Source organism: Convolutriloba macropyga, chromosome 6, assembly GCF_964194025.1.
Source record: "Convolutriloba macropyga chromosome 6, txConMacr16.3, whole genome shotgun sequence".
Lineage (NCBI taxonomy): Eukaryota > Metazoa > Xenacoelomorpha > Acoela > Convolutidae > Convolutriloba > Convolutriloba macropyga.
Window position 1 is genome coordinate 46,419,305 of NC_134473.1, and position 23,543 is coordinate 46,442,847.

Here is a 23,543-nt window from a genome sequence, read left to right on the forward strand (position 1 = left end):
GTTCGTTGATATCAAAAATTAATCATGGATGTTTGTTGCCTGTGTTTGTAATTATTTTAATGCGAATTTCGAAGAAGGCTGATTGCACGGGGACCTATTATTATTTAACCTTCCTATATGTCTTGTTTTCTTCTGGCTGTTCTTTGTGCAAACTTGCTGAAAATTTTACTCTATACCAGTTTGACAAGAGTCTCTTTTTCAGAAAATATGGCTTTGACAGAGCAAAGAAAAGACCGATATGTACGAGGGAATTTGCCGAATTTAGTTGCTGTGGTAAGTTATTTTTGATGTTTCGCCCAGAAGTGTCTTTACATAAACTCCGCTCTCCAAGTTGCATTTCGAGTTTGAATAGAAAAAATGAATATGCTAATTTTTCTCTAGGCAAGGAAGCAACTTTGCAGAACACGATGCTTGGTTTGTTCTTCTTTTTATCTGTTTATCCTTCTTCTGATAATATGTTAACTATTGAGCTAATTCCCATTTTAGCTCTATAATGTAATCCCTTTCTTGGTATAAATAAGGTAAAGTGTTATTAACACTCTATCCACAATAAGTACTGGTTTTGTAACGTCGAGGCCGAAAATTGTTCCTAAAAGAGAACACACTTGAGGACATGGATAGCCGTATCGAATGCTATGATAACGATGCTATAGGTTTCTGTCGCTGAAAACAGAGGTTCTAATTTGTAAGAATCGGTTGATACCGTTATGAATAACTGTACATTTATACACGTGTAATGGTTTTGGAAGCTACCTTTACACTATTAATTGCGACAAGTGCGGAAATATATTTAGCAAAAGTTTTTTTCTGGAAAAGGACTTTATTTTTGTAGAAGGACTTTGGAGAACGAGATCTTTTCCGTTTGTGCCCCCCCCCCGCTTAGTGGGATCATATTATTTGCTACACGCACGGTCTCTATTTTTACATAATTATTTACTATGTAAAGGCGCGTGCTATGTAACTGGGGGAGCATAACGTGGTTGGAGAGAGGGGGGGGGTTGCACAAACGGAAAAGATCAGGAAAACGATACCAGTGTCAAGGGTTCTTTTCTGTGCCACCAGCGTTAAAGTTCTTCCAATCACGTTCTGTTACTCAACAAATACTGTTCGGATTTATGAAAAGAGCCCTGACTGTTGCTAACCCCAATTAATGCTAACAACAGTTTCCTTGGTGGCTTTAATAGGAAGGAATGCAACATTGACGCAACTCGATTACCACAGTGGCATAAGTTACCCCACTACTGCGTTGCTGTTTAGTCTTCAAGTTTGTCTGCAACTGCAGATTGACTATCAAACGTGTGAAAGCAACAATATGACTTTTAATGAGTCTAAGAGTGTCGCGCTTTGTGTGTATTTCCATTCTGGTCCGAAAGCTTTACCTATTCTTGGCATGCGGCAATGCAGTGATATGAAAGTTTTGGGGATCACCGTTACGATAATTTGAGATTTGATGCACATGTTGCGAATGTTCAGAAGAAGGTTTCATCTCTTTTATTTCTCTTGCTGAAGCATGCGGGATATGGGTTGGAGCATATCAAAAAGATTTATCAGTCACTTATTATGTACTGCTCAGTTGTTTCGGGAGGCGTTAATAATAATATTCTGGCAAAATTAGAAAGCATTCTAAAGATTTGGACTATTACATGGTTACGAGTCTATTTACCATTTGACGCGCCGTTTAGATGATATTTCCTATTGCAACGATCGTCTCAGACCACGTTCTCCCCCATCAGATGAGGGAGTCAAGAAAGCACTGAATCGGCTTTTTCCTGATATAATTTTAAGTTTTCAGATAATGTAATTTTTAGAGCGTTTGGTGCGCATTTGGTTTTTATGTCTCTTGGATGTCTTTTTCCGACTTAAATTTACATCTTTTTTAATTTCCGGCAGCGTAATTTCTTTTGACTGTAACATAAATCTGAACTTGAAGCAGTTGATGAGAATTCGCGGCTGTCTTTGTGGTGAGACTAATTTGTCGGTTTAAATAGCCATTTTTTCATTTAGATTGCAAAATTGTCACTCATGATAACATTAAGTTTGTAGGTGGCTTCTGAAAATGAAAACTGACTGATTTTTGGGGGCATAGCAGACTTTGATTCTACTAATTATCATTTTTACAAGATTTTAACACTCCGGGTTTGTTGTTATTTGGAATCCTATTACTCATGCATTGTTGAAATTTATCATTCGAAAAACTTTTTAGATTGCCAAAAATCCTAGCTCGAAACCACTGGACCACTTAATTCTCGACAACAGAGCCAAGGCCGAGCAGTTAGCTGAGGTACAGGCACGAGTTGAGGAAGCAAAAAAGAAAGATTTAAGAAGTGATTGGGAAAACAAGACAAACAAGAACATCGAAAGAAACCAAATCAGGAGACGAGTCAATGACATCTTGCTTCAGAACCAGTTTTCACTTGAAGACAGAAGAGAGAAGTTAGTGTTCTCGAACCTTGCTATTGTTATCGATACTAAAATGTTCGATACTAAAATGTGTTATTAATAGCCGCACAGCGATAGCTGGGGCTATTATTGGCCTTCTCTTGGTTTTTTACGACTCGAAGAGGAGTATTGGTTTTCTCTCGGTCTTTTTTGTTACAGGAAGTAGATTTGTTCACGCGGCATTTTGACCTAAAAGCGAAAGTGAGAAAAGCTGTCTTGGTGAACAGATTTTCGCTAAGCGAGAGAAGATTTTTGATCATGCGCTGCGTTTAGTAAATGAGTTTTTGACTTTGAAAACTAGTTTTTGACTGAATGGCACATATAGATAACCGTTTTTAGCCGTTTCTTCGTCTAAGTGGCCCAATTTTTTTGCTTTTAATTTGGTTTCTTGTAGAAATAATTTTTATTCGATACTATATTAAAATTTCAACCTCGGAAATTGATGCCACAGTGTTCTGCAGAGCCTGAAAATGCGTTTCAAGTTGAAAATTGGCACATATTTCTTGATTTTTTAGTTAATTTTTGGCCTTTTTCTATTAATTTCTTCATTTTTGGATCTTTTAACCGTCTTTTTGTCAAAAATTAGTTAATATGGCAACTTCTCCTTGATAATTCATCTACTCAACGCCTCTTTCTACCTCGATGTAATTTTGTTTTATAAAATTGTACATATGCTAATCCGATTTTGCTAGTTTTTTCCTATTTTCGTCAGTTTTTTTGTTTGTATTTTGGTTGCAATTGCTAGAAATAGTCTTTTTGTGCAACATGAGGGACTTTAATTTCGTTTCAATAAAAATTCAATCATTTTTTGGCGTTAAGTTTTTGAAAAACAGTCAAAACTTTTTCATAAATTCAGTCTTAAAAGTTTTTTTGACCATTTTTTTGCAAAATGTTTCAATGTTTCGTATTTATGAATTCTGCTTTTTCCTATTTTTGTGTTCTCTTCAAGAGGATAGATCTTTGTATCGGCTGATTAGTTATTTTTTCTATGTCTTGAATGCTGAACAATGAAATGTATTCGTTTTTCTTGAATTTTTTAAATTGATATTTAATTTTCAAAAGTCAAGAATGTCTTTTTGTTACGGTGTTCCTTACATTGTGCCCATATTGTTCACATTCTAGTTAGTATCATTTTAGCTTTGACCTGGCACCTATATTTATTTTCGGTCCATTGATTTTTTCAGTTTTTAAAAATGAATGATTTCAGCTTTTTCTTTGATTTTCGTCATTTCTTTTGTTTGCAATTGATTTCATTCAACATAAGGCAGTACTGAGTTTGCCAGCAAACTGTTTCCAAAATTTCCACTTATGACTATATACTGCAACTTTCTTCCGGCCGTGATATTAATTCAAACGATTTTTTGCCTTTGAATATTCTTCTGCTGCTTATGTCTTTTCTATGATCAATTTAATTTTTGAATTAGTATGAAATCATGTTGTGTAGCATATGTACCACAAGGAACAACTGTGTGTTGTTTTTTGTCTTAATTGCAGTGATTAGAAGTCTAATTATAAGTGTTTTCTGATTCTTAAACTTGAGCTTTCTTTTTTGAAAAAATTTAACTTAGTTTCTAAGATTGATATCTGCCGTTTGCTTTCGCGATCTTTTTCAGATTAGAATCTTGAATTATTTGAGGACAATTGATAACCTTGGCAGCTTTTTCAGCCTATCAGTTTTGTGACCCTCTTAACTATTTCGGATTTTTTAACGTTACCCAACTTTTTCAATAATATAACATTTTCCTGCATTTTGTTTCTCTTGGTGACCGTGGTTTAAGTTTCACCGATTTTTAGAGCAGACCTGGAGAGGTAATGAGTTAATGGTTTAATACAACATGTAGTGGCTTCAGCTGCAATTACGGTTTTGTTAGTGAAAATTTGACGCTTCGAGTTGCTTCCGGAATTCTTCCGGCTATGTTTTTTTATTTCGTCGTCATGATTTTTGTTACGACCATATGACGTCACAGCCACTTTTTGTTCATTCGTTCATGCAATTTCAACTGAATTGCATGTGTGACGTCATTTTTCCCTCTTAGTGGAGCGAGTTTTTTTGTTCATGCGCGTGATTAAATTTTCGGTCACACTTGACTTACCTCACTCTCAAAAATGACTTCCTCACTTTGAAATTGACTTTTATTTTTTTTAATTCAAAGAGATAAGGTCAAATGGGCGTGTGTCACTCTAAATGAAGGTTATTTGAGATCAGCTAATAGAGGCAGCAAAAACCTATACAGATATTTAATCAAAATATAACAGATCAGCCTTCAATGAAAAGACGAATTTTTTTGGTCTGTCTTTGTTACTGTTTTTTTAGACTGCCGATCTACGAATCTATTGCGGCTATTTTCTGGCAATCTGCCAGCTATGTTTTCAGTTGACAAATGTTCTATCTTAGAAAAGAAGGTATTTCCATTTGCTTCGGATTTCTATTGAACAAAGATTGGCAGCTCTCAGAATAGCAAATCATAATTTCATTTTGACCCAGTTCAGAGCAAAACTCCATGTTTTCATCACTTTTGTAGGACAGCCTCTCAACTAATCTACTGAGGGACTCTTTGCTTTCTTTATGCGTCATCCTGTCGACCCTGAATATTTGAGTATTCATACCAATATGTTTCACCTGGCAAGTTTCAGGGCGTTTTTTATCGTCAGCACAGCTTTGAAGCACATCCATTGCTTATCTCTGCTTATCCATTGCTTATCCATAGCTTCTCTGTTTACAAAAAGACGTTCGCGGGTCCAAGATTATCACGTATAAATTACAATATCCGGTTCTTTCCTTCAAACTTCTGTAAAGGATGACAAAACTTTTTATGTCTCATAATAAAAGTACTAAATCCTTAGTGTTTCGTAACTATCGATTTGGGGGAAATTGAAGAGGTTCTTGTTTTATTTTTAGACCTGCATTTTTTTAACTTAGTTGCTTGATATTACATTATATTGATGGGAATAGTATCCTAGCTATCTTCTCTTCTAATATCGACAAGTTCCCTGTTTGAAAAGCCACAATACTAGTTTGAAGAATGTTCAAATTTTTAAATAGAATCTTTTTTTTCAAGTGATGTCAAATGAAAAAGCATAGCCGCAGACATGCCAATTTTGGTTTAAAAAAATTGGGCTCACGGCGTAATTTCTTTTGCTAAATCTTTATTTTTTCCTAACTCAGGCCGCGGTGACTTTAAAATTCTTGGAAAGTTTTTATTTTTGAACTAGATGATGAATTGGTTGTTTTTATGGCAAATATGGGAAATATATGACAGATTAAATTATCTTCTCGTCACATTTTTTTCATGAACCTATTTGGCTTTTTGCTTTCTATCAATTTTTTATAGAGTGATAAAAAAATGTCTGACAAAATTATAAACCAAGAATTAGGTGGGGGAGGGATACTGTTCGAGTTTATCATAATTCATGGGATTTTGATAACTTTCAAAGCTCAAAATTGGAATCTATTTTTGTTTTCAAACTGAAGTTTGACAGGAGCAATTTTATATTTTGAGTTTTGGAGTTCAAATGTATCTAAGTAGAATTGTTGGTGGTCTTGGTCAACTGTTTGTTCGATTGTTGGTCTGTTTGGAACCTGTTCACTTTAATGCTTTCTATAGAAGAATTTTTGCTTTTTCTGGTCCAAGACAATAGAAGGGAGGGCAAAGCTGATGTGAGTTTTTTGGTCTATTTTATTGTTGTAGGTTGAAGAAGCAGGCCAAAGAGGAGCAGGAAGAGCTGGCTCTGGATATGAAGATCCTTGAGAGTCTCTTGGAAGAAACCAAGAATGAGGCTGCTGAGCATGCCATCAAAAAGGTATCCCGTCACTATTAATACTGTGATATTCTACTTCTAAAATTTACCTAGAATGCGGTGAATTTTTGGGCTGGGTAGAAGCTAGGTCTAACTTGTATTATCAGAAGCTGTAGGGGCGTCGTCTATGCTCCTTGTCGTCTAGCAGAAAACAGAAAGGCGAATTAAAAAACTAAGGAAATTTTGAGAAAAACCAAAATGATTGATTTTTGGAAAATTTTGGTCAAATAGTTTAAATCGTTATTTTTTTAACTTAAAACTGTGAAGAATTGCTCGTGACAAAAAAACTCCGTTTAACCTATCCAAATATACAACTTTACTACCAATTTCTCCATTTGTTTTTTTCCGTAAGTTTCAACGCCCCCCCCCCCCCCCCCCCCCCAGCGATGTTTTATTTTTCTTTTAGATTTTTCCATTGAAATTTTAAAGTGTTCCCCTTTTTCAAATTTATGATATTATTTTATTTAAATCAAAACTAGATCCTGAGGGCTACAAAATTTTTTATTTATTTATTCTCTACGATGCGTAAACAAAAAGTGAAAATTTCAGCGAAGAAAGAAAACCAGCCTCGCATATATATTTCCCCATTTTGAAAAAAATATGGAACAATTAATCTCTCATTTCTTTCGGTGAGAAACAATCAAACATTTTGCATTATATATGCAATTTTATGTCCCCTCTCATTGGGTAACAACCATTTAAAAATCTCTTTCTTTTAGTGACGAGGCTGAATTCTTTGCATTTTATTTTTATTAATAGCCGCACAGCGATAGCTGGGGCTATTATTGGCCTTCTCTTGGTTTTCTTTTCGGCGTCATGATTTTTGTTACGACCATATGACGTCACAGCCACTTTTTTTTCATTCGTTCATGCAATTTCAACTGAATTGCATGTGTGACGTGATTTTTCGCTCTTAGTGGAGCGAGTTTTTTTGTTCATGCGCGTGATTAAATTTTCGGTCACACTTGACTTACCTCACTCTCAAAAATGACTTCCTCACTTTAAAATTGACTTTTATTTACTTTATTTCAAAGAGATAAGGTCAAATGGGTGTGTGTCACTCTAAATGAAGATTATTTGAGATCAGCTAATAGAGGCAGCAATAACTTATACAGATTTTCAATCAAAATATAACAGATCAGCCTTCTGTTTTTTTAGACTGTCGATCTACGAATCTATTGCGGCTATTTTCTGGCAATCTGCCAGCTATGTTCTTGTCACTAAATTGTTATCTTTAAGATTATTTAGTTTAAGATTATCGATACTAAAATGTATTATCATTAAAATGTTCTCTTTAAGATTAGTTAGTGGTTTTCGTTTTTTACTTAATGCTGGTTATGTTTTTCAGTAAAGGTTGCATTTCTCGAATTATGTTAAAAATTAAATTGATCCGAAGTCACGGGTATTATATGCAATTAATTGCCGTAATCTAATTTATGAGATCACGAAATTGATTTCAAAAGCACCTGTTATGTGTTATATATATCAATGCGCTTCATCTTTCTTTTTTTGTCATCTTTCTTATCGAATAATTCCAGCACTGGTGTGCATTCGGTAATCAGAAAAAATATGAGCACAATAAGTTTAGCTCCTTCGGGTCATTTTTTATTCGAGTCCAAAATGTCTTAAAGCAAGGAAGATTGGTAATTTGCGTTTGCACATAATGTTCAATTGTGCAATTATAAAAAAAACTGGACATATCTGTATACAGAAGTTTTTCGAACATAGTTTTTCTTGCACTGCAATTGAAATTTGATCAGTGACCATGTAATCGTTTCAAGCTCTGCTTGCTGTCCATTGATAGATGCATTTTTAGTTTAAAAGCACTACAAGTATTAAAATGAAAGATTATTTTTTGTCATTCCGAGTGCTCACGTTAATGAAGTTTCAGCATTAAAGCTTGCTTTTTTGGGATTTGGGATATCATTTTTTATCATTGTTCCGAACCATTTTAGTGGGGAGAGGAGCTATGTACTCAAATTGTATTTTTTGTTCAGTCAGTTTTGGCCGATCGATAAAATAATCGTAGAGACTTGTGAGTGGTATCATTAGAAAGCCCGTCCAGTGTGAATATGGAATTAAAAGATTTTTTTTAATTTTTTGCTTTTTATAGGGAGTTATCGAGGTTTCAAATTTTGTGATTCATTCTGATGTAAACATTCTTATCGAGATTCATTCTGCGTTCAATTCTTAAAATTGACCGGCAATTCAATAAATCTATCCTCAGTACTTGTTTTTCCTCTAGTCATGAACGTGAGGTTGTCTGTTGACCCATCTTCTGACATGTTTCCTCTACTGAGAGAGTTGTGTCTCTGGACTGGTTTTCGATGAACAGCGCTCCTGATCTAATTTTGATTTCTGATCTGTTAATGTTCAGTTTTTGTGCAAGTTTGAAACGATAGTCAAGTAGCTTCTTTTCTTTCTCCCAATCTTCTTTCGATAAGAATGCTTTTAAGAAAATGTTTTGAGCCTTCAATTTTTTATTCGACATCAGGAGCAGTCGATAGTTTCAGGGATTTGTCAACTTAATTACAATTGGACGTGTTTTTTGTGCTGCTTCATCCGATTTTCCCCACCGGAGTACATCTTTAACCATGATTTTGTCAATACCACAAGACTAAGCAATCTGTTCTACTTGTTTCTTATCGTAGCTGATCAGCTCCACAAAAGAAGTTGTCCCCGTACCATCTTTGGTTTTCTCAGCAACTCCAAAAAGGATCAATTTGTTTTGATTTTCAATTTTTGAGTTTTATTGTTGTCAATTGATGTTTTTGAAGAGAGCTGTTTTTGTATTTCGGAAATTTTTCAATTATTATTTGAACATTTCTTATGCAATCGCGAATTTCAGTTATGAATGAATCTACTTCAGATTTTAAGTTGCTTTGCAAATCTTTTATTTTTTGAGATAATTCCTCTTTAATGTTTGACTGATCTTGAGGAATCACGACTTGAGTTCGACAATGTAGACATGCCCAAAAACATCCATTAAAGTTCTCAAATGTTCTAAATTTTTCTTCTGACAGGTCTGTACAGCTAACATGAAACCATTTGAGACAGTTGAAACATTGTATGCCAAATGTAGTACAATTGTTTCTACATATACCGCATGGAAAATCTCCACAAAACGTTTCGCTTGTTTTAGTGCCTTTTTTGTGAGGCATATTTCCTTTTAAAGTTCCCAGTGGCACCTCACGGAACCTGGGGACAGCTGAAAGCAATACTTTAGGGGTGCCTCAATGCTAAAAACCTTTTGGGGGATTGTTCTTTTTAAATTCAACAAAACAACCAAATAAATGGAAGGATCTAACCGGGTATATTGAGTCGCTTTTCTAGCTTCAGAGTGTTTTTCTACCCCGAATTAACATTCAAAACGCAAAAAATAAAGCTTTCTCGTTCTGAAATGTCTTTTATGATAATTCTTTGATATATCAAATCTTCTCTCAACGCTTTTCTTTAGTAAGACAAAGCTAGCGCACGTGCAATCCAATCTTAATAATATCAGTATCCATACATAAACAATTGTCATCTGGTTAAGATAAACGACGTGCAGGAAAATGTATTGTTAGGACAAATCAATAGGAGAAAAAAAATCGTTTTGAGCTCGTCTTTTCGAGCGTTTTAGCCCTTCTTTTAAGAATAACTTATCTGTTTTATCCTAGATGTTCTTTTTTTTAAAAAAAATTATCATATTTTGGTCTCTTTTTTATCTTTCAAGTTTCTATTTTCAAAGAAAAACTTATTTGAATGGTGAAATGATCCTAGCTTCGTATTAAGTTGGGATGTTTTCGCCATAGCGGTCGGCGACTTTATTAAAGTTTTTGCTCTATCTTCATTCAAATGTGCTAAGAAATGTATTAATTATTCTGATTTTTTTCTAGTTATATAAAACTTGTGAAGTCATATCTCTTCTGTATTTTGCAGATTGAAGAGTCTGCTTGCAACTGAGCAACAGCAGTGGGTGACTGAGATGGAGAGCAAAGCGGAGACTCCTCTTGAGAGACAGCTGAAGATGAGAGAGAGGGCCAAGAATCTGAGACAGCAGAGGGAAAGGGAAAGGGAGGAACTAGTGGCAACCCTCGAAGACCAAAGATGGAGGTGAGTTTTTTCTCATTCATGTATTTGAAAAAATCGTATATTTTGCCCCAAAACAGAAACAAATCTGAACGAATCAATTACACTCGAATAAGTTTTATGCAATTTCGGCTCTGCTTTTGCGCACTCGAGTTCTGCGTGCTTTAAGATTACGTTCCGTTAAGATTTGTTTCTGCTGTGGCGTTTTGAAAAATACGATTCTTATGGCAAAATAATTAACGAGAGAATTAAGAAGAAGATTTATTTATCCATTTCATACATATTAACAATACACTGGCAAAATCAACAATATTTACAGATGGAAGGGACAAACAACGAGTCACTGTGAACTTCTTTTCAGTTTGCCCAGGTGATTGATCAAGGATTCAAGAAGCAAATTTTACACAGCGTATATAGTACTGATGGAAAATTATTAATTAACAGCAACAATTATTATTAACTTAGCAGCAACCTGGTATAATGCTAGAATCATTGAATCAGGCTCAGCAGCATTTTTAAAACCTTTACAATCTCAGTATCAAAATGGTAAATGAGGAAAAGATAAACTCAATGACTGGAGTAAATTGCCTTCCTTAATCTTTTTGAAAACCACTTGAATCATAAATTAAAATGTGCAACATGACCCCCAGCATAACGACATTATCAGCATTCCTAAAATGCCCAGCAAATGCATCGTCAGCATTCTTAAAACCATTATATGCTTAATATCCAAAAGTTAAATGAGAAAAAAAAATTGGTGGTGTAATTTACCTTAATTACTCTATTAAAAAAAATTGAATCAAAAATTGAAACGGGCAGCAGAACACCCAGATGAAAGCTCTTGGAACCACGTTACAGCAGTAGAACTAGTCTTTCGCGCCAATAAAAAACAAAAAATTGGCGCTTCAGGTGAATTTGCGACCAGAAGTAAAAACCACTGTGCCGGGAAGACATCTCTATGAGCTGCTTTGGGCCCCAGGCAGTGATCAACTACTTCGTGTCCCAATTACAAAGCGATCAAAGCTTCAGTAATCAACTGGTGCGATGCCTGTAGATCTCTAAAAAGAGCTCCTGTTAAGTCACGCTACAAACTAAATTCGAATTTAGATAATTCATTGTTACAGACGAGGTACAAATTTTTGAGGTGATGACAGAAGTCTGTTACTTTTTGCACTGTATTTAGATCAATATCAGATGGAATTATGCCTATTATTTTTAACTTATTGTACAATTTACAGGCCCGTAATGTTATTGAAAAACGCTCAAGTTTGTATTTACATTTTGGTTGAGCTATTAGATTTGATTTTGACAATCTCGTTGTGACTTTTGAATAATTAGAGAAAAACATCAGGATGAAAATATCGTCACATGTATCGCTTTTCCTTCTGAAGTAAATGAACTTCAAGATCTTTTTTTGCAAAGTGAAGATAGGTAGCAGGGATGTATAACTGCAACATGCATATACAAGGACACCGTATTGAATAATGGGATTGATGCACGTTTTGTGGTAATCAATTAATTGAGCCCTAAGAACAAAATGTTTCAGTTTCGACACAAGACCGGACTGTTTGCTTAATTTTTCTCTTACGGATTGTATATAACTAAGGAAGGATAATTTCGAGTCGATTGTAACACCTAGATATTTACATACCGGTTTATTTTCAATGAAAGCAGAGTTTAGAGAGAATCTTTGCGCCGAATTGCTTGTCTTATTATTAGTGCGTATATTCATTTGAACTGTTTTTGATACATTCACTACTAATTTCTTGGAATTTAGCCAGTCGTTAATTTTTTTAATATCTTCCTTGATATCAGCGCACTGTATTCCAATTGCAGAAAGGTTTGTATCATCTGCAAAAAGTATAGCTTCTAAATGTCTGCAAACTAGAGGCATGTCGTTTACATATATGATAAACAGTAGAGGACCTAATATTGAGCCTTGTGGAACACCGCAAACAATTTCTTCCCATTCAGATGACACATTATTTAACTTTACTCGCTGTATTCGGCCTTTTAAATAAGATTTGAACCAATTAAGAGAGTTACCTCTTATTCCATAGTTATCCAATTTACGGATTAGTAGGTTATGATCATTAGTGTCAAAAGCCTTACTAAGATCAAGAAAAGAAATTCTTAATTCGTTTGTGCTCCTGTTGAATCTTACCTTCTCAGTGAATTTAACTAAAGCATCAACCGTGCTGTGTTTAGTGTGAAATCCGAATTGCTTACAGTATAGTAACGAAAATTTTTCTAGGTAGGAATAAACGCGCTTATAAACAACTTTTTCATATATTTTGCCCCACACATTTAGTAAGGATATTAGTCGGTAGTTATTTTCGTCAAGTTTAGACCCATTTTTGTGCATCGGTATAACTTTTCCTCTTTTCAGTTCTTTCGGAAACTCACCTTTGTTCATCGACAAATTTATTAGAAAAGTCAGATACCTAACTTTCACAGGTGACGAGACTTTGACTAATACATTTCTTATATCGTCATCACCGCTTGAGAACTTATTCTCCAGATTACTCATTATTTCAGCAACTTCACGCTCTTTTGCTTGAAAGAGGAGCATAGATTGTTGCACTTTGGGGACCAGACATACAAATTCTCCATTGAGATGTTTTCTTATCTCAGAGCCAATATTTGCAAAGAGTTTATTAAAGACCGCAGCATTATCCCGCAAAGAAGGATTTTCAAGGTTATTGCTGCATGACTCGAGTATTGGTATTTTTTTGCTTTCATTTTTTTCCAGTGAGCTCGTTTAGCATATTATATATTTGTCGTTTATCCCTTTTAAAAGACGTGAACTTATTCCTGTAGATCATGGCTTTTGTTATTCTTAAATTCTTTTCAAATAGCAATCTCGCGTCTTTGAACTTTTCGTTAGCTCTAAAACTTGACTTATCTTTCATCCAGTCTGCATGTGCCTTGTTCCTTTTCGTCCTTAAATTTTTAATTTTATTATTGAACCAATTGGACAGGTTTTTGTATTTATTTGTTGATTGTGTCAATGGCGCGTAATCATTTACAACCGACAAGAAAGCCTTATTAAAGACATCAAAGTCTGTAGAAGCATCTGGGGCTAAAACTATATCCTTATCTACCTTGGATAATTCTGTTTTCAGTTCAACCTGAAAACTGTCCCTCAAATTTTTATTTTTCAGAAATCTCGTATCTCTAAAACTGACAAGGTCTGCAGTTTTTTCACCGTATATTTTCCATTTTAAAATAATCGGGTAGTGATCAGAAAAACTTTGTAGCTCCAGTACATCACAATTTCGGTGTTTGACATTATGATAAATGAAATGATCAAGACAGGTGGCTGAGTGCCACAACACGTGTTGGTCTTTCTGGTGCTAATTCAAATCCGTTTGCGGTTATTAAATTTTTGTAATCTCTTGTCAACTGGTTATTTTCCAGCGTAGTTATGTTTATGTCACCACATATAACCGTTGGAAATGCAGAATAGCACTGTGTTTCAAGGAAATTTTCGAGTTTAGATACAAAGTCTTTCTTATAAGCTCTAGGTTTATTAAAAATAACAATCAGATTAACTCTTCTGTTATGTATTCTAACTTCAGCAAAAATGGACTCTTCGAATGGACTTTTACAAACTTTGACTAAATTACAAGAGTTTCTTAGTTGAATCATGACACCTCCACCTTTAACCGTATTTCTGTTTTTAACGGCTAGATGTTTATAGCCATTTATCGAGTAACTATTCATGTTGTCGTCATTTGACAACCAGGTTTCACTTAGACATAGGATATCAGGCTGAGAATCCAAACCAAAAACAAGTGATTCTAGTTCCGCATAGTGTTTCCTAATGGATCTCACGTTTAAATGAAGAATTGTTACATCAAACTGCTGATCCACATCTACAAAATTTACAATTTCTTTATTTAGTTTTTCAAAATCAGAACCCAACATCGATCCGAAAGGGCTGATTCCTTTGACTTTGGCTATCGTCGTGCCGTCCCGAAAAAGGCGTTCTTTTGAAACAACGCATTACATCTTCAATGTTGTAACTGAGATCTACACCCCCTTCGTATAACCCGTTTATTTTGTATACAAGGTCATCTGCTTTCCATTCGTAAAAAATTGCACCCTCTCTGGTCCAAGTTGCGTTGATTCGAAAATCACTTCGCATCAAATTGACAAAAGCCAATCGTTCTCTGCTAATATCTTCGTAGATTTTGGCTCTCTGGTTGGATGGAATGATCTTCTTCTTTTTGAGCATAGCGATTTTAGTTGACCTACGAGTAAATTTAACAATGACGGGCTTGATATGACCTTTCGATGGCAGTCTATGTGCTATTGAATTATCTGTTTCCTCCAACTTGACTCCAATTTCTGAAGCTAAGTTGACCACTGCTTTGCTTGTCTCTTCCTTCCCTGAGGATTGCTCTGGTAGCCCGAGTATCTTAATGTTGTCTCGTCAGTTATACGTTTGCAGGAATTCTGTCTCAGATAGTGCTTTTAGTTCTATTTTCCGTCGCTCAAAGTTGCTGTGTTCTTCTAGCTCTGCTCTGAGGGTCTTGAACTTATCTTCGACAATAGCATTGATGGTTTCACTTAATTCTTTCTTCAATTTTTGGACAATGGTCGGTATTAGGTCTTCTAATGCTTTCTGGATGCCAGCTTCTATTGAACTATTTACACGGTTTTCATTTAACAGTTCTTCGGGACTCAGGGACAAACGGGAGCGTTTGTTGTTTCCTTTAATAGGAGGTGTCTGGACTCTAAACTTAAGCTGGGGGAACTCAGAACTATTAGATTCTTCTGCTATGGTAAAACACTCTTCTGAATTGTCAAGTGTCTCATTATTTTCTTGCATGTCTGCTTGAAGGACTATTGATAGGAAGATGCGCAGATAATGGCTACAGTTGCTACAATATACAAAGAATAATGACAAATTGCTATAAAGTAATATGAAATAAATTAAAGGGGAATCCTCTTTGCAAACAAACTCCCAGATCGCTCCAAGTTAAGAAAAACTCAAAAGCTACCGGGAGGACTGCTTACAAAAAGGTAAAGGAAAAAGCACCTTGAATGCCCAAACAGGGAATGATGCTAATATACAACACTAGCAACTGACACTTTATTTACAGATCATCTGCATTTTCTGATTGGTCCCGCGGTTTCTGAGCCAGTTTTCGTAATTTCTGTCTCTGTTTGATGCTTTTTGACTTTCTTTTTCTGGTCTTAGATCAATTCTTCAGAGTTAGTTTCCTAAGGTTACTCTCGTGTGCCAAGATGATATTTACAAAATTGATTTCAATTTTAACGTCAGGCTGGACTTGTGAATTTCTTGGATAAACCACGGAGATTTCTGTTTTCTTTTTGACAAAAGATGTTTCAGAACTGAGATAATAAGTGAAATTCTGTGTTCACAGAGCTTATCGAATATTTGGGGAGTGCCGAAACGTCTATTGTATAGTATGGATTTAATGTTCTGTTGGAAAAGCTTTAATGTTGCTACCAGCTCATCAGTGCTCTGCGGGGTATTGTTGTTGGTTCTGTGCGGGGTGATTGAGTTACTCAAGGTATCGTGCCAAATAATCAGATCTGTTCTTCCTTTTAGGCTTCCATGATTCAGAAGATGTTGCAGGTTATTCAATTTAGAAATACAATTGCTGAAGCTCAATCCAGGTCGCGCGAATATGTTTCTTTCTAAAGATTTCATCTGCCAACTTTGTAAAAAATTGATGGCTTTATACAAACAGCTCGCTCCTACAATGAGAACCATAAATACTTCAGATGTTTACTTTCATGCCTCGCTGGCTCATCTCTGAAACTATTTAAAAAGTTTATCACAACAATTAGGCTAATAAGTAGACGTCATTAAAACTTTTTGGAAAAAATGTTAGTTTTCTCTCATACAAGAGTGTTGGCGCCACTTCAAATGAGCTAGAAAAGCCATCAGATAGCAAGACATAACTTTTGAAACTGAGAAAAACTTGAATTTTGTCAGAACTCAAAAATGGTCAAAACTGAAAATTTTTACAAGTTGGGACCGAAAACTTGTCCACCCCCGATTTTGGGAAGGCAAAACCCGAGCAACCCGACGTTATCGCAGACGGTTAAGGTTACCTCTAAGCTACTCATGGACCTAACGAAAGTTATTGCATCAGACCCACAAGTGTGGCTATTAGCACTTATATGGTGCAAAATTGGAATTTTTTGATATTTTGTTATTTATTGTTAAATTTCTTAAGTTGTTTATTTTATGATACTTTAGATGACCATTAAAGGTCAAATACCGTACATTCGAGTCATTTAGTGCTGCGTAATAACCATCCGTGCTTATGTCAACAAAAGTAAATATTGCAGTAATTTGACATTTACTATGTAAATAATGACCTAAATCATTTTCTTGATTAACCAATCAGAGACAAGTACCAATGATGTTATAAATGATAAATATTTGATTATTTACTTTTATCCAATTGTTTGATTAGTGAAACCGTATTTTATTTAGAACCATTAGAAACTGTTACCAAGAGCAGTTGGCTCTCATATTGACTAAAATTTGATTCTTTAACAACTTTAGTCTTTTTGTTAAGTTTTGCTAGATCTTAAGATCTTGCGGGTTATAAGTTAGTTGAGCTTACTTAACGAGAAGTTAGCAACATTACTAGCTACTGGTTGAAGCCTTACAAACTTCAGCACGAGATTGAACATAGATTATCACTAAGGATTTTCTTAACTTCAATCAACAAAATTAAAGTTACAGTCCTTTAATACGTCCGAGCGACTAATTATTTCTGCGAGATCGTTAGTCAATCGAACCCAGTGAAGAACCAGGCCGGCGTAAAACTCGAGAACCAGGCTGTGATATATCGGTTCCGCTGAGATTCTTGAGCAGCCGCAACATTTGGTCCGCCGACCCGGACAACAACAGCAGTAGCACGAACAACAACGAATCTTCGATTCAACCTGGTGGACCAAAACACAACCAGCAACGATGGCCAGCAAAAGTCCCAACAGACACTGGAAGACAGCTGATTGGAAGGCGAGTGGTCAACTCAAGACGTTAGAGAAAGAGCAAGTTGATCTACTCAAGTCCTTCTCCAGATACCTCAACGAGCTAGAAGGCTTCCTGACACAAAACAAAACAATGACGGCCGAAGGTGCTTATCGATGTTTCTTCGAGACATACGAAAACTTGGAAGACAACCGACAACAGCAGAGGTTACTATTAAAACCAAAGTATTTTGAAAGCTTTGACAATGACACCAAGCGTATGATAGAAGAAAAGAGGAAGGTCTTGCGATGGGTAGTTGACAAAGTACCAGATCTCCGAGGCATTGAAGATTGTCGCGCAATAGTCGTCGACTACCGGAAAGATACACTGAGATAGTACAAATTATTGGGAGATTATGTTCCAATCGCGAACGAATTGTTAGAACTCGAAGAGAAATTGAAAGCAGAAAATTTAAGCGAATCCGAAAAACAGATACTGTGTGATCAGGCGGAACGGTTATTAGAAAAGCTAGATGAAATTTGTGCAGAAGCTATTCGAATAGCGAAGACAGAAGCTTGTCACCATGGGTTTACGAATTTCAGTAATGCTAGGAGTCACTACCAAGACCTGATCAAACAGTACAGGCTCAGCAAGGATTGTGGAAACCAAACATCGTTAGTGTCAACTACATCGGCTGGTGACAAAGACCCAAACGACTAAACTGTAATTGATACAGGTAATGGAGCAATAGAAAACGCCGAGGAGAACAACGAGGTCTCTTCCAAGCATTCTGCTACACATGGAAGCAGAAAGCAACCCAGTATCGCCAACTCACGATCATCAAAAAGGCGACAGATCGAAGAAATGGAGCTCGAACACCTAAAAGCAAAGAAAGAAACAGAGCAACGACTGCGAGAGCGCCAGTTGGAGTTAGAGCAAGAGCGTGAAGAAATAAAACTTCGTCGCCAGCAAGAAGAGTTATGTTTGCAACAGCAACAACAACAACAGCGGCGAGAACAAGAGTTACAACAACAGCAACAAGAGCAAGAGTTACGTCTGAGGATGCAACAGCAAGAAGACGAACTGCGTTTTCGACAGCATGAGCGAGCCCTCAAAAACGAAAGAAAGAAAGCAGAGGAAGAAGAAGAACTTAGACATATGAAACTTGAGCTGACCAAAGGAAGCTCAAGAGCATCCGGATCAGTGGCAGATGAGATAGAAAGTGTTGGATCAAAACGAAATCAAGAAAGGACAGCAAGGTGGGCAGAAGCAGGGGCTGAACAGTCTGTCCCTCAACGGCCACTCTCTCCAAATGTTGTTATCGACCCTCCAACGAATGTCACCAAGGACAGAGCTGACAAACGTTTCAGCACCTACCCGAAAAATACCCCGCTGTTCCAACCAGGCGAAAGGCTTTTCTCAACGCAACTGGCTGAACCGAGCATTCTCAAGAAACCAGAAGTTCGTAAACCAATTAGAGTAGCGGACCCACCAGCACCACCGTTGACAAGGACGACGTTTCAGCAGCAGCGAACGTCAGCAGTTCGAGACAGAAACAGGAGTCAGAGTCCCATTAACAACTTTCGGAACAGGTCTGCCGAGAGCAGAAACAGGAGCACAATGAATCACACCACTCCCCAAGTAATCTACCAACCAGTACCAAGCAGTGGTGCCAGTAGCTTGCCAAAACTAAAACTGACTGAGTTTTCAGGAGACCCACTGGAGTGGCCAGAGTGGTCAGGTCTTTTTGATGTTGTTGTTCATCAAAAGCCAATCAGCGATACAGAAAAGATGCAATACCTCAAGACCAGTCTCACGGGTCAAGCAAAGGCAGCAATATCGGGAATGGGATTCAGCTCGCAATCATACTATCACGCTTGGGATATACTCTGTGAGAAGTACGGCAGATCAGATTTCATAGTCAACGCGCAATTCAAGAAAATACATACTCATCCTCCAGTTCGGCATGACGATTCTACGAGCTTTGTTAAATTCGCAAATGTGGTTACAAATGTGGTGAACACCTTGACTCAACTTGGATACACATCAGATCTAGAAGCAGAAGCAGGGCTAAGTTCAACAACGAGAAAACTTTCTCCGCAACTGAGAGAACAGTGGTTGCAGTATATGCAAGATCGTCGACTACTGAGAGGTAACCTGATTATTTTCAAGGAGTGGCTTGCCTCCAAAGCTGCAATTCATGAGAACTTGTTAGCACAGACAAACTCGTCGTTTGACAGAAACAAATTTCAAAGCCGTGATAAACCGAAGACGAGTACCTTTGCTTCAAACGCTGAAGAGTCAAGCAAACCCAAGAATTTCGAATGTCCCTTCAAAGACGGACAACATCCGATTTGGACGTGTGAAAAGTTCAAATCACTGAAAGTAAATGAACGACGAGAGCATGTCCAGAAGTTCCGACTGTGTTTCAATTGTTTGAAACCAGGCCACATGTCGAAGGACTGCAAAAGCAGGACATGCAGTGTACCCAGCTGTGGAAGACGACACAACAGGCTTTTGCACAGTGAACTACCGAAGCAGGAAACTACAAAGAATGTCTCAGATGCTACAACGGCAGTAGCAACTAACATCACCCAAGGAGGACTTCCAGTGGTACGAATCAAGCTGACAAACAGAGACTTAAGCCTAAATGTACTAGCAATGTGTGATTCGGGATCCTCAATCTCATTTGTGGACAAATCAGTGGTGTCAAAACTCCAACTCCAAGGCCGAAAAGCATCTCTATCAGTAGCAGGGATCCATGGCTCACAAGATGTCAAGACTGAAATAGTGCCGATAGCTGTTTCAGCGCATGAGAAGTCTCGACCACTGACAACAGTGCAATTTTATGTGCACGAGAAACTGAAATTGGGCGACCAGATTGTGGAACTGCAAGTGTTGAAAGACCGTTACCCACATTTGAGGAATTTGCCAGATCAGAGCTACAATCTAAACGATGTTCAAGTGATTCTTGGACAAGATTGCTACGACATTCATCACCCTTTTGAATTCAAGAAGTCAGAAGACAAAGCTGCACCATGGGCAGTGAAATCAAAGATTGGTTGGGCTTTAAGTGGACCCCTACCAGCGAAGCAAGCAGCAACTCTTGCGACCACAGCAACATCAATTGCAGATGACAAATTAGCAAACCAGTTGAGTAAGTGGTGGGATATCGAGTCCTACGCTTCAAACTGCGATGTTACCGGTCATTCGAAAGAGGAACAAAAAGCAATCAAAGCGTTGGAGCAAACAACGCGATTCAATGGTGAAAGATACGAAGTTGGACTTCTGTGGCGAGAGGACGAAGTGAAGTTACCAAACAACTTCTACTCTGCAATGGGGCAACTCAAGTCCTTAGAACGACGCCTACAGAAAGACGAGGCGCTAAAGAAGCGCTACCAAGAAACCATCGACACAGATGTCAACGCCGGATACGTTCGGAAAGTAGATCAAGCTGAACTGAATGAAACCAAATACAAACTGCAATGGTATTTACCACATCATCCCGTCATAAACCCGAACAAACCCGAAAAAGTCAGAAGAGTGTGCAACGCAGCAGCAAAGTATCAAGGTGTAGCCCTAAACGACAAACTTCTACCTGGGCCAGACCTGCTGCAGAGTTTGATCGGAATCATATTTCGCTTCCGAGAACACCAAATAGCCTTATCAGCCGATATAGAAGCAATGTTTCTTCAAGTAGCTGTCCCAACGGATGACAGCCGATGTTTACGATTCCTCTGGAGAGAAGATCCAGAGCGGAGAATAGAAATCTACGAGTACACACGACACGTTTTTGGGGCGAAAAGTTGGCTGACTTGTGCAAATTACGCCTTGCACCAAGTGGCGAAAGATAATGCAGTCAACGACGAAAATCTTGTCAAAGCTGTCCAGCGAAACTTCTACATGGACGACTTCCTCAAGTCAGTCAGAACACCTCAAGAAGCGATTGAAATTTATCAGAAAGCCAGAGACATCCTCATCAAAAGTGGATTCAAGTTGACGAAATGGATAACAAGTGACGAAGAAGTCAAGTCACACATTCCAGAGACAGACAGATCAAAGAAAGTTGTGAAAACTTTCGAAGCAGAACCACAATCATCCTCAATCCTTGGATTCAACTGGAATGTGGACACAGACAGTCTCATAGTCTGTCGTGGAACTGAGCAAGAAGTTCCAGCTAAAATAACTCAGAGAATTGTCCTATCCTTTGTCTCAGCAGTGTTCGACCCACTTGGGATATGTTCACCATTCACCATACGAATGCGGTTTCTACTCAAAAGCATCTGGGCAGCAATGGGACAAGCATGGGACAAAGAGTTGTCAACAGAACACTCAAAACTGTTCAGTGATTGGTGCTCTGAGTTGAGAGAAATAAGGACAATGTCAATAAATCGACTTTATTTTGAAAACGGATGCACAAACTTGAGACTACACATCTTTACAGATGCATCAGAGGAAGCAATGTGCATTGTGGCATATCTGCAAGATGAAGCAACGCTAAAACTGATATATGTAATAGGGAAATGTCGTGTGGCACCCATCAGACATATGACGGTACCGAAATTAGAACTTCAAGCCGCAGTCTATGGAGTTCGTCTCAGAAAGCAGATACTTAATGAACATGATGTCAAAATTGACAAAATCTATCATTGGACCGACTCATCAACAGTGCTACAGTGGCTACAGGCAGCGCACAAGAAACAACAAGTATTCGTTGCGAACAGAGCAGCGGAAATATTGGAAAACTCATCGATGGATCAATGGAGACACGTCAAAGGTGTCGAAAACCCTGCCGACATCGGAACCAGAGGAATGTCCATCGAAGGCCTCAAGGAGTCCGTATGGCTAAACGGGCCGGCATGGCTCCAGGCAGATGAAGAAAAGTGGCCAAAGCTGTGGTGCCAAGTGAATGAACTCGAGCCTGAGCAGGTTATGAGTACTGTAGCAACGGAAACAAAACTAGACCAAATATTTGACTGGAGACGATACAGTTCCTTCAATCGAATTAGCAACTTCATTGCCTACTGCATGAGGTTCAAGACAAAGCAGAAGGGTCCCCTCAAAGCAGACGAAATTCATCAAGCAGAGCAAATACTGTTTCGATTTGTTCAAAACGAAAGCTTCCCGAATGTTTCGAAGTCTATAGCAAACAGCAAAGAAATCTCCAAAACTTTAAACATTGCCAAATTGTCACCCTTCATAGAGGAAGATGGAACAATTAGAGTAAAAGGCCGACTGAAGCATTCAAACCTTGACTACAATGCAAAACACCCAATATTGTTAACAGCAAAACATCCAGTTGTACAACTTCTGTTGGAGAAAGCACATCAAGACAACCTACATGAGGGCACAGAATATGTGAGAAACATGCTCCAACAAGAATACTGGATCATCGGGCTGAGAAATGCATTAAGGAAAATCAAGTCGAGATGCATCAGATGCAGACACAGGAACGCCAACCCAATTCACCCACCGATGGCAGATCTACCCCGAGAACGACTTGATGAACATGTGTTCTCATTCACTCATACCGGAGTCGACTACTTCGGACCCTTCAAAGTCAAGTTCCTACGACGTACCTTGAAGAGATGGTGGTGCCTCTTCACTTGCCTGACAACGAGAGCAGTACACATTGAAGTTGCTCAGTCATTGGACACCGAGTCCTGTCTAGCTGCAGTGACAAGATTCATTGCAAGACGTGGCTACCCAAATACCATCATTAGTGACAACGGAACAAACTTTGTTGGAGCATCCAATGAGCTGAAAGCATTCATGAACGAGTGGGACAAAGCTAAGATTGAGAGTGACTTAGCACAGAAAAAGATTGTTTGGAAATTCAACCCTCCCGGAGCTCCTCACTTTGGTGGAATCTGGGAAAGACTGGTTCAAAGTTGCAAGAAGGTCATGGTTGCAATCTTGGACAACAGAAGCCTCACCGACGAGGTACTCAGTACAACAATGTGTCTTGTAGAGCAGACTCTCAACGCAAGACCCCTGACGGCAGTAAGTGACGACCCTGAAGATTTGACAGCACTCTCAACTAATCATTTCTTGCTAGGACGAGAGAACGCGAGTGCACCATTCATGCCATCCAGTGAACGCTACCATGACCTGAGAAAATCATTCAAAACGGCTCAAGCATATGCCGAGATGATCTGGAAAAGATGGACTCGCGAATATCTTCCACAATGGAACCAGAGATCGAAGTGGTCAAAAGAACATGTGCGAAACCTGAAAGAAGGCGAGTTAGTGTAGCTAGTAGATGACT

At 37.8% G+C, this 23,543-nt stretch overlaps 1 protein-coding gene across 1 annotated transcript in view; it reads left to right on the top strand.

The window, feature by feature from the left end:
- The first annotated feature begins 206 nt into the window (after window positions 1-206).
- The window catches only part of LOC142341707 (cilia- and flagella-associated protein 53-like), an 85,821-nt gene continuing 62,484 nt past the window's right edge, over window positions 207-23,543 (top strand). The window contains exons 1-3 of the mRNA XM_075392863.1: window positions 207-273; window positions 2,204-2,433; window positions 10,159-10,332. Of these exons, the coding sequence (XP_075248978.1) occupies window positions 208-273; window positions 2,204-2,433; window positions 10,159-10,332 (470 nt within the window). The 5' untranslated portion in view covers window position 207. The remainder of the gene's footprint in view (window positions 274-2,203; window positions 2,434-10,158; window positions 10,333-23,543) is intronic.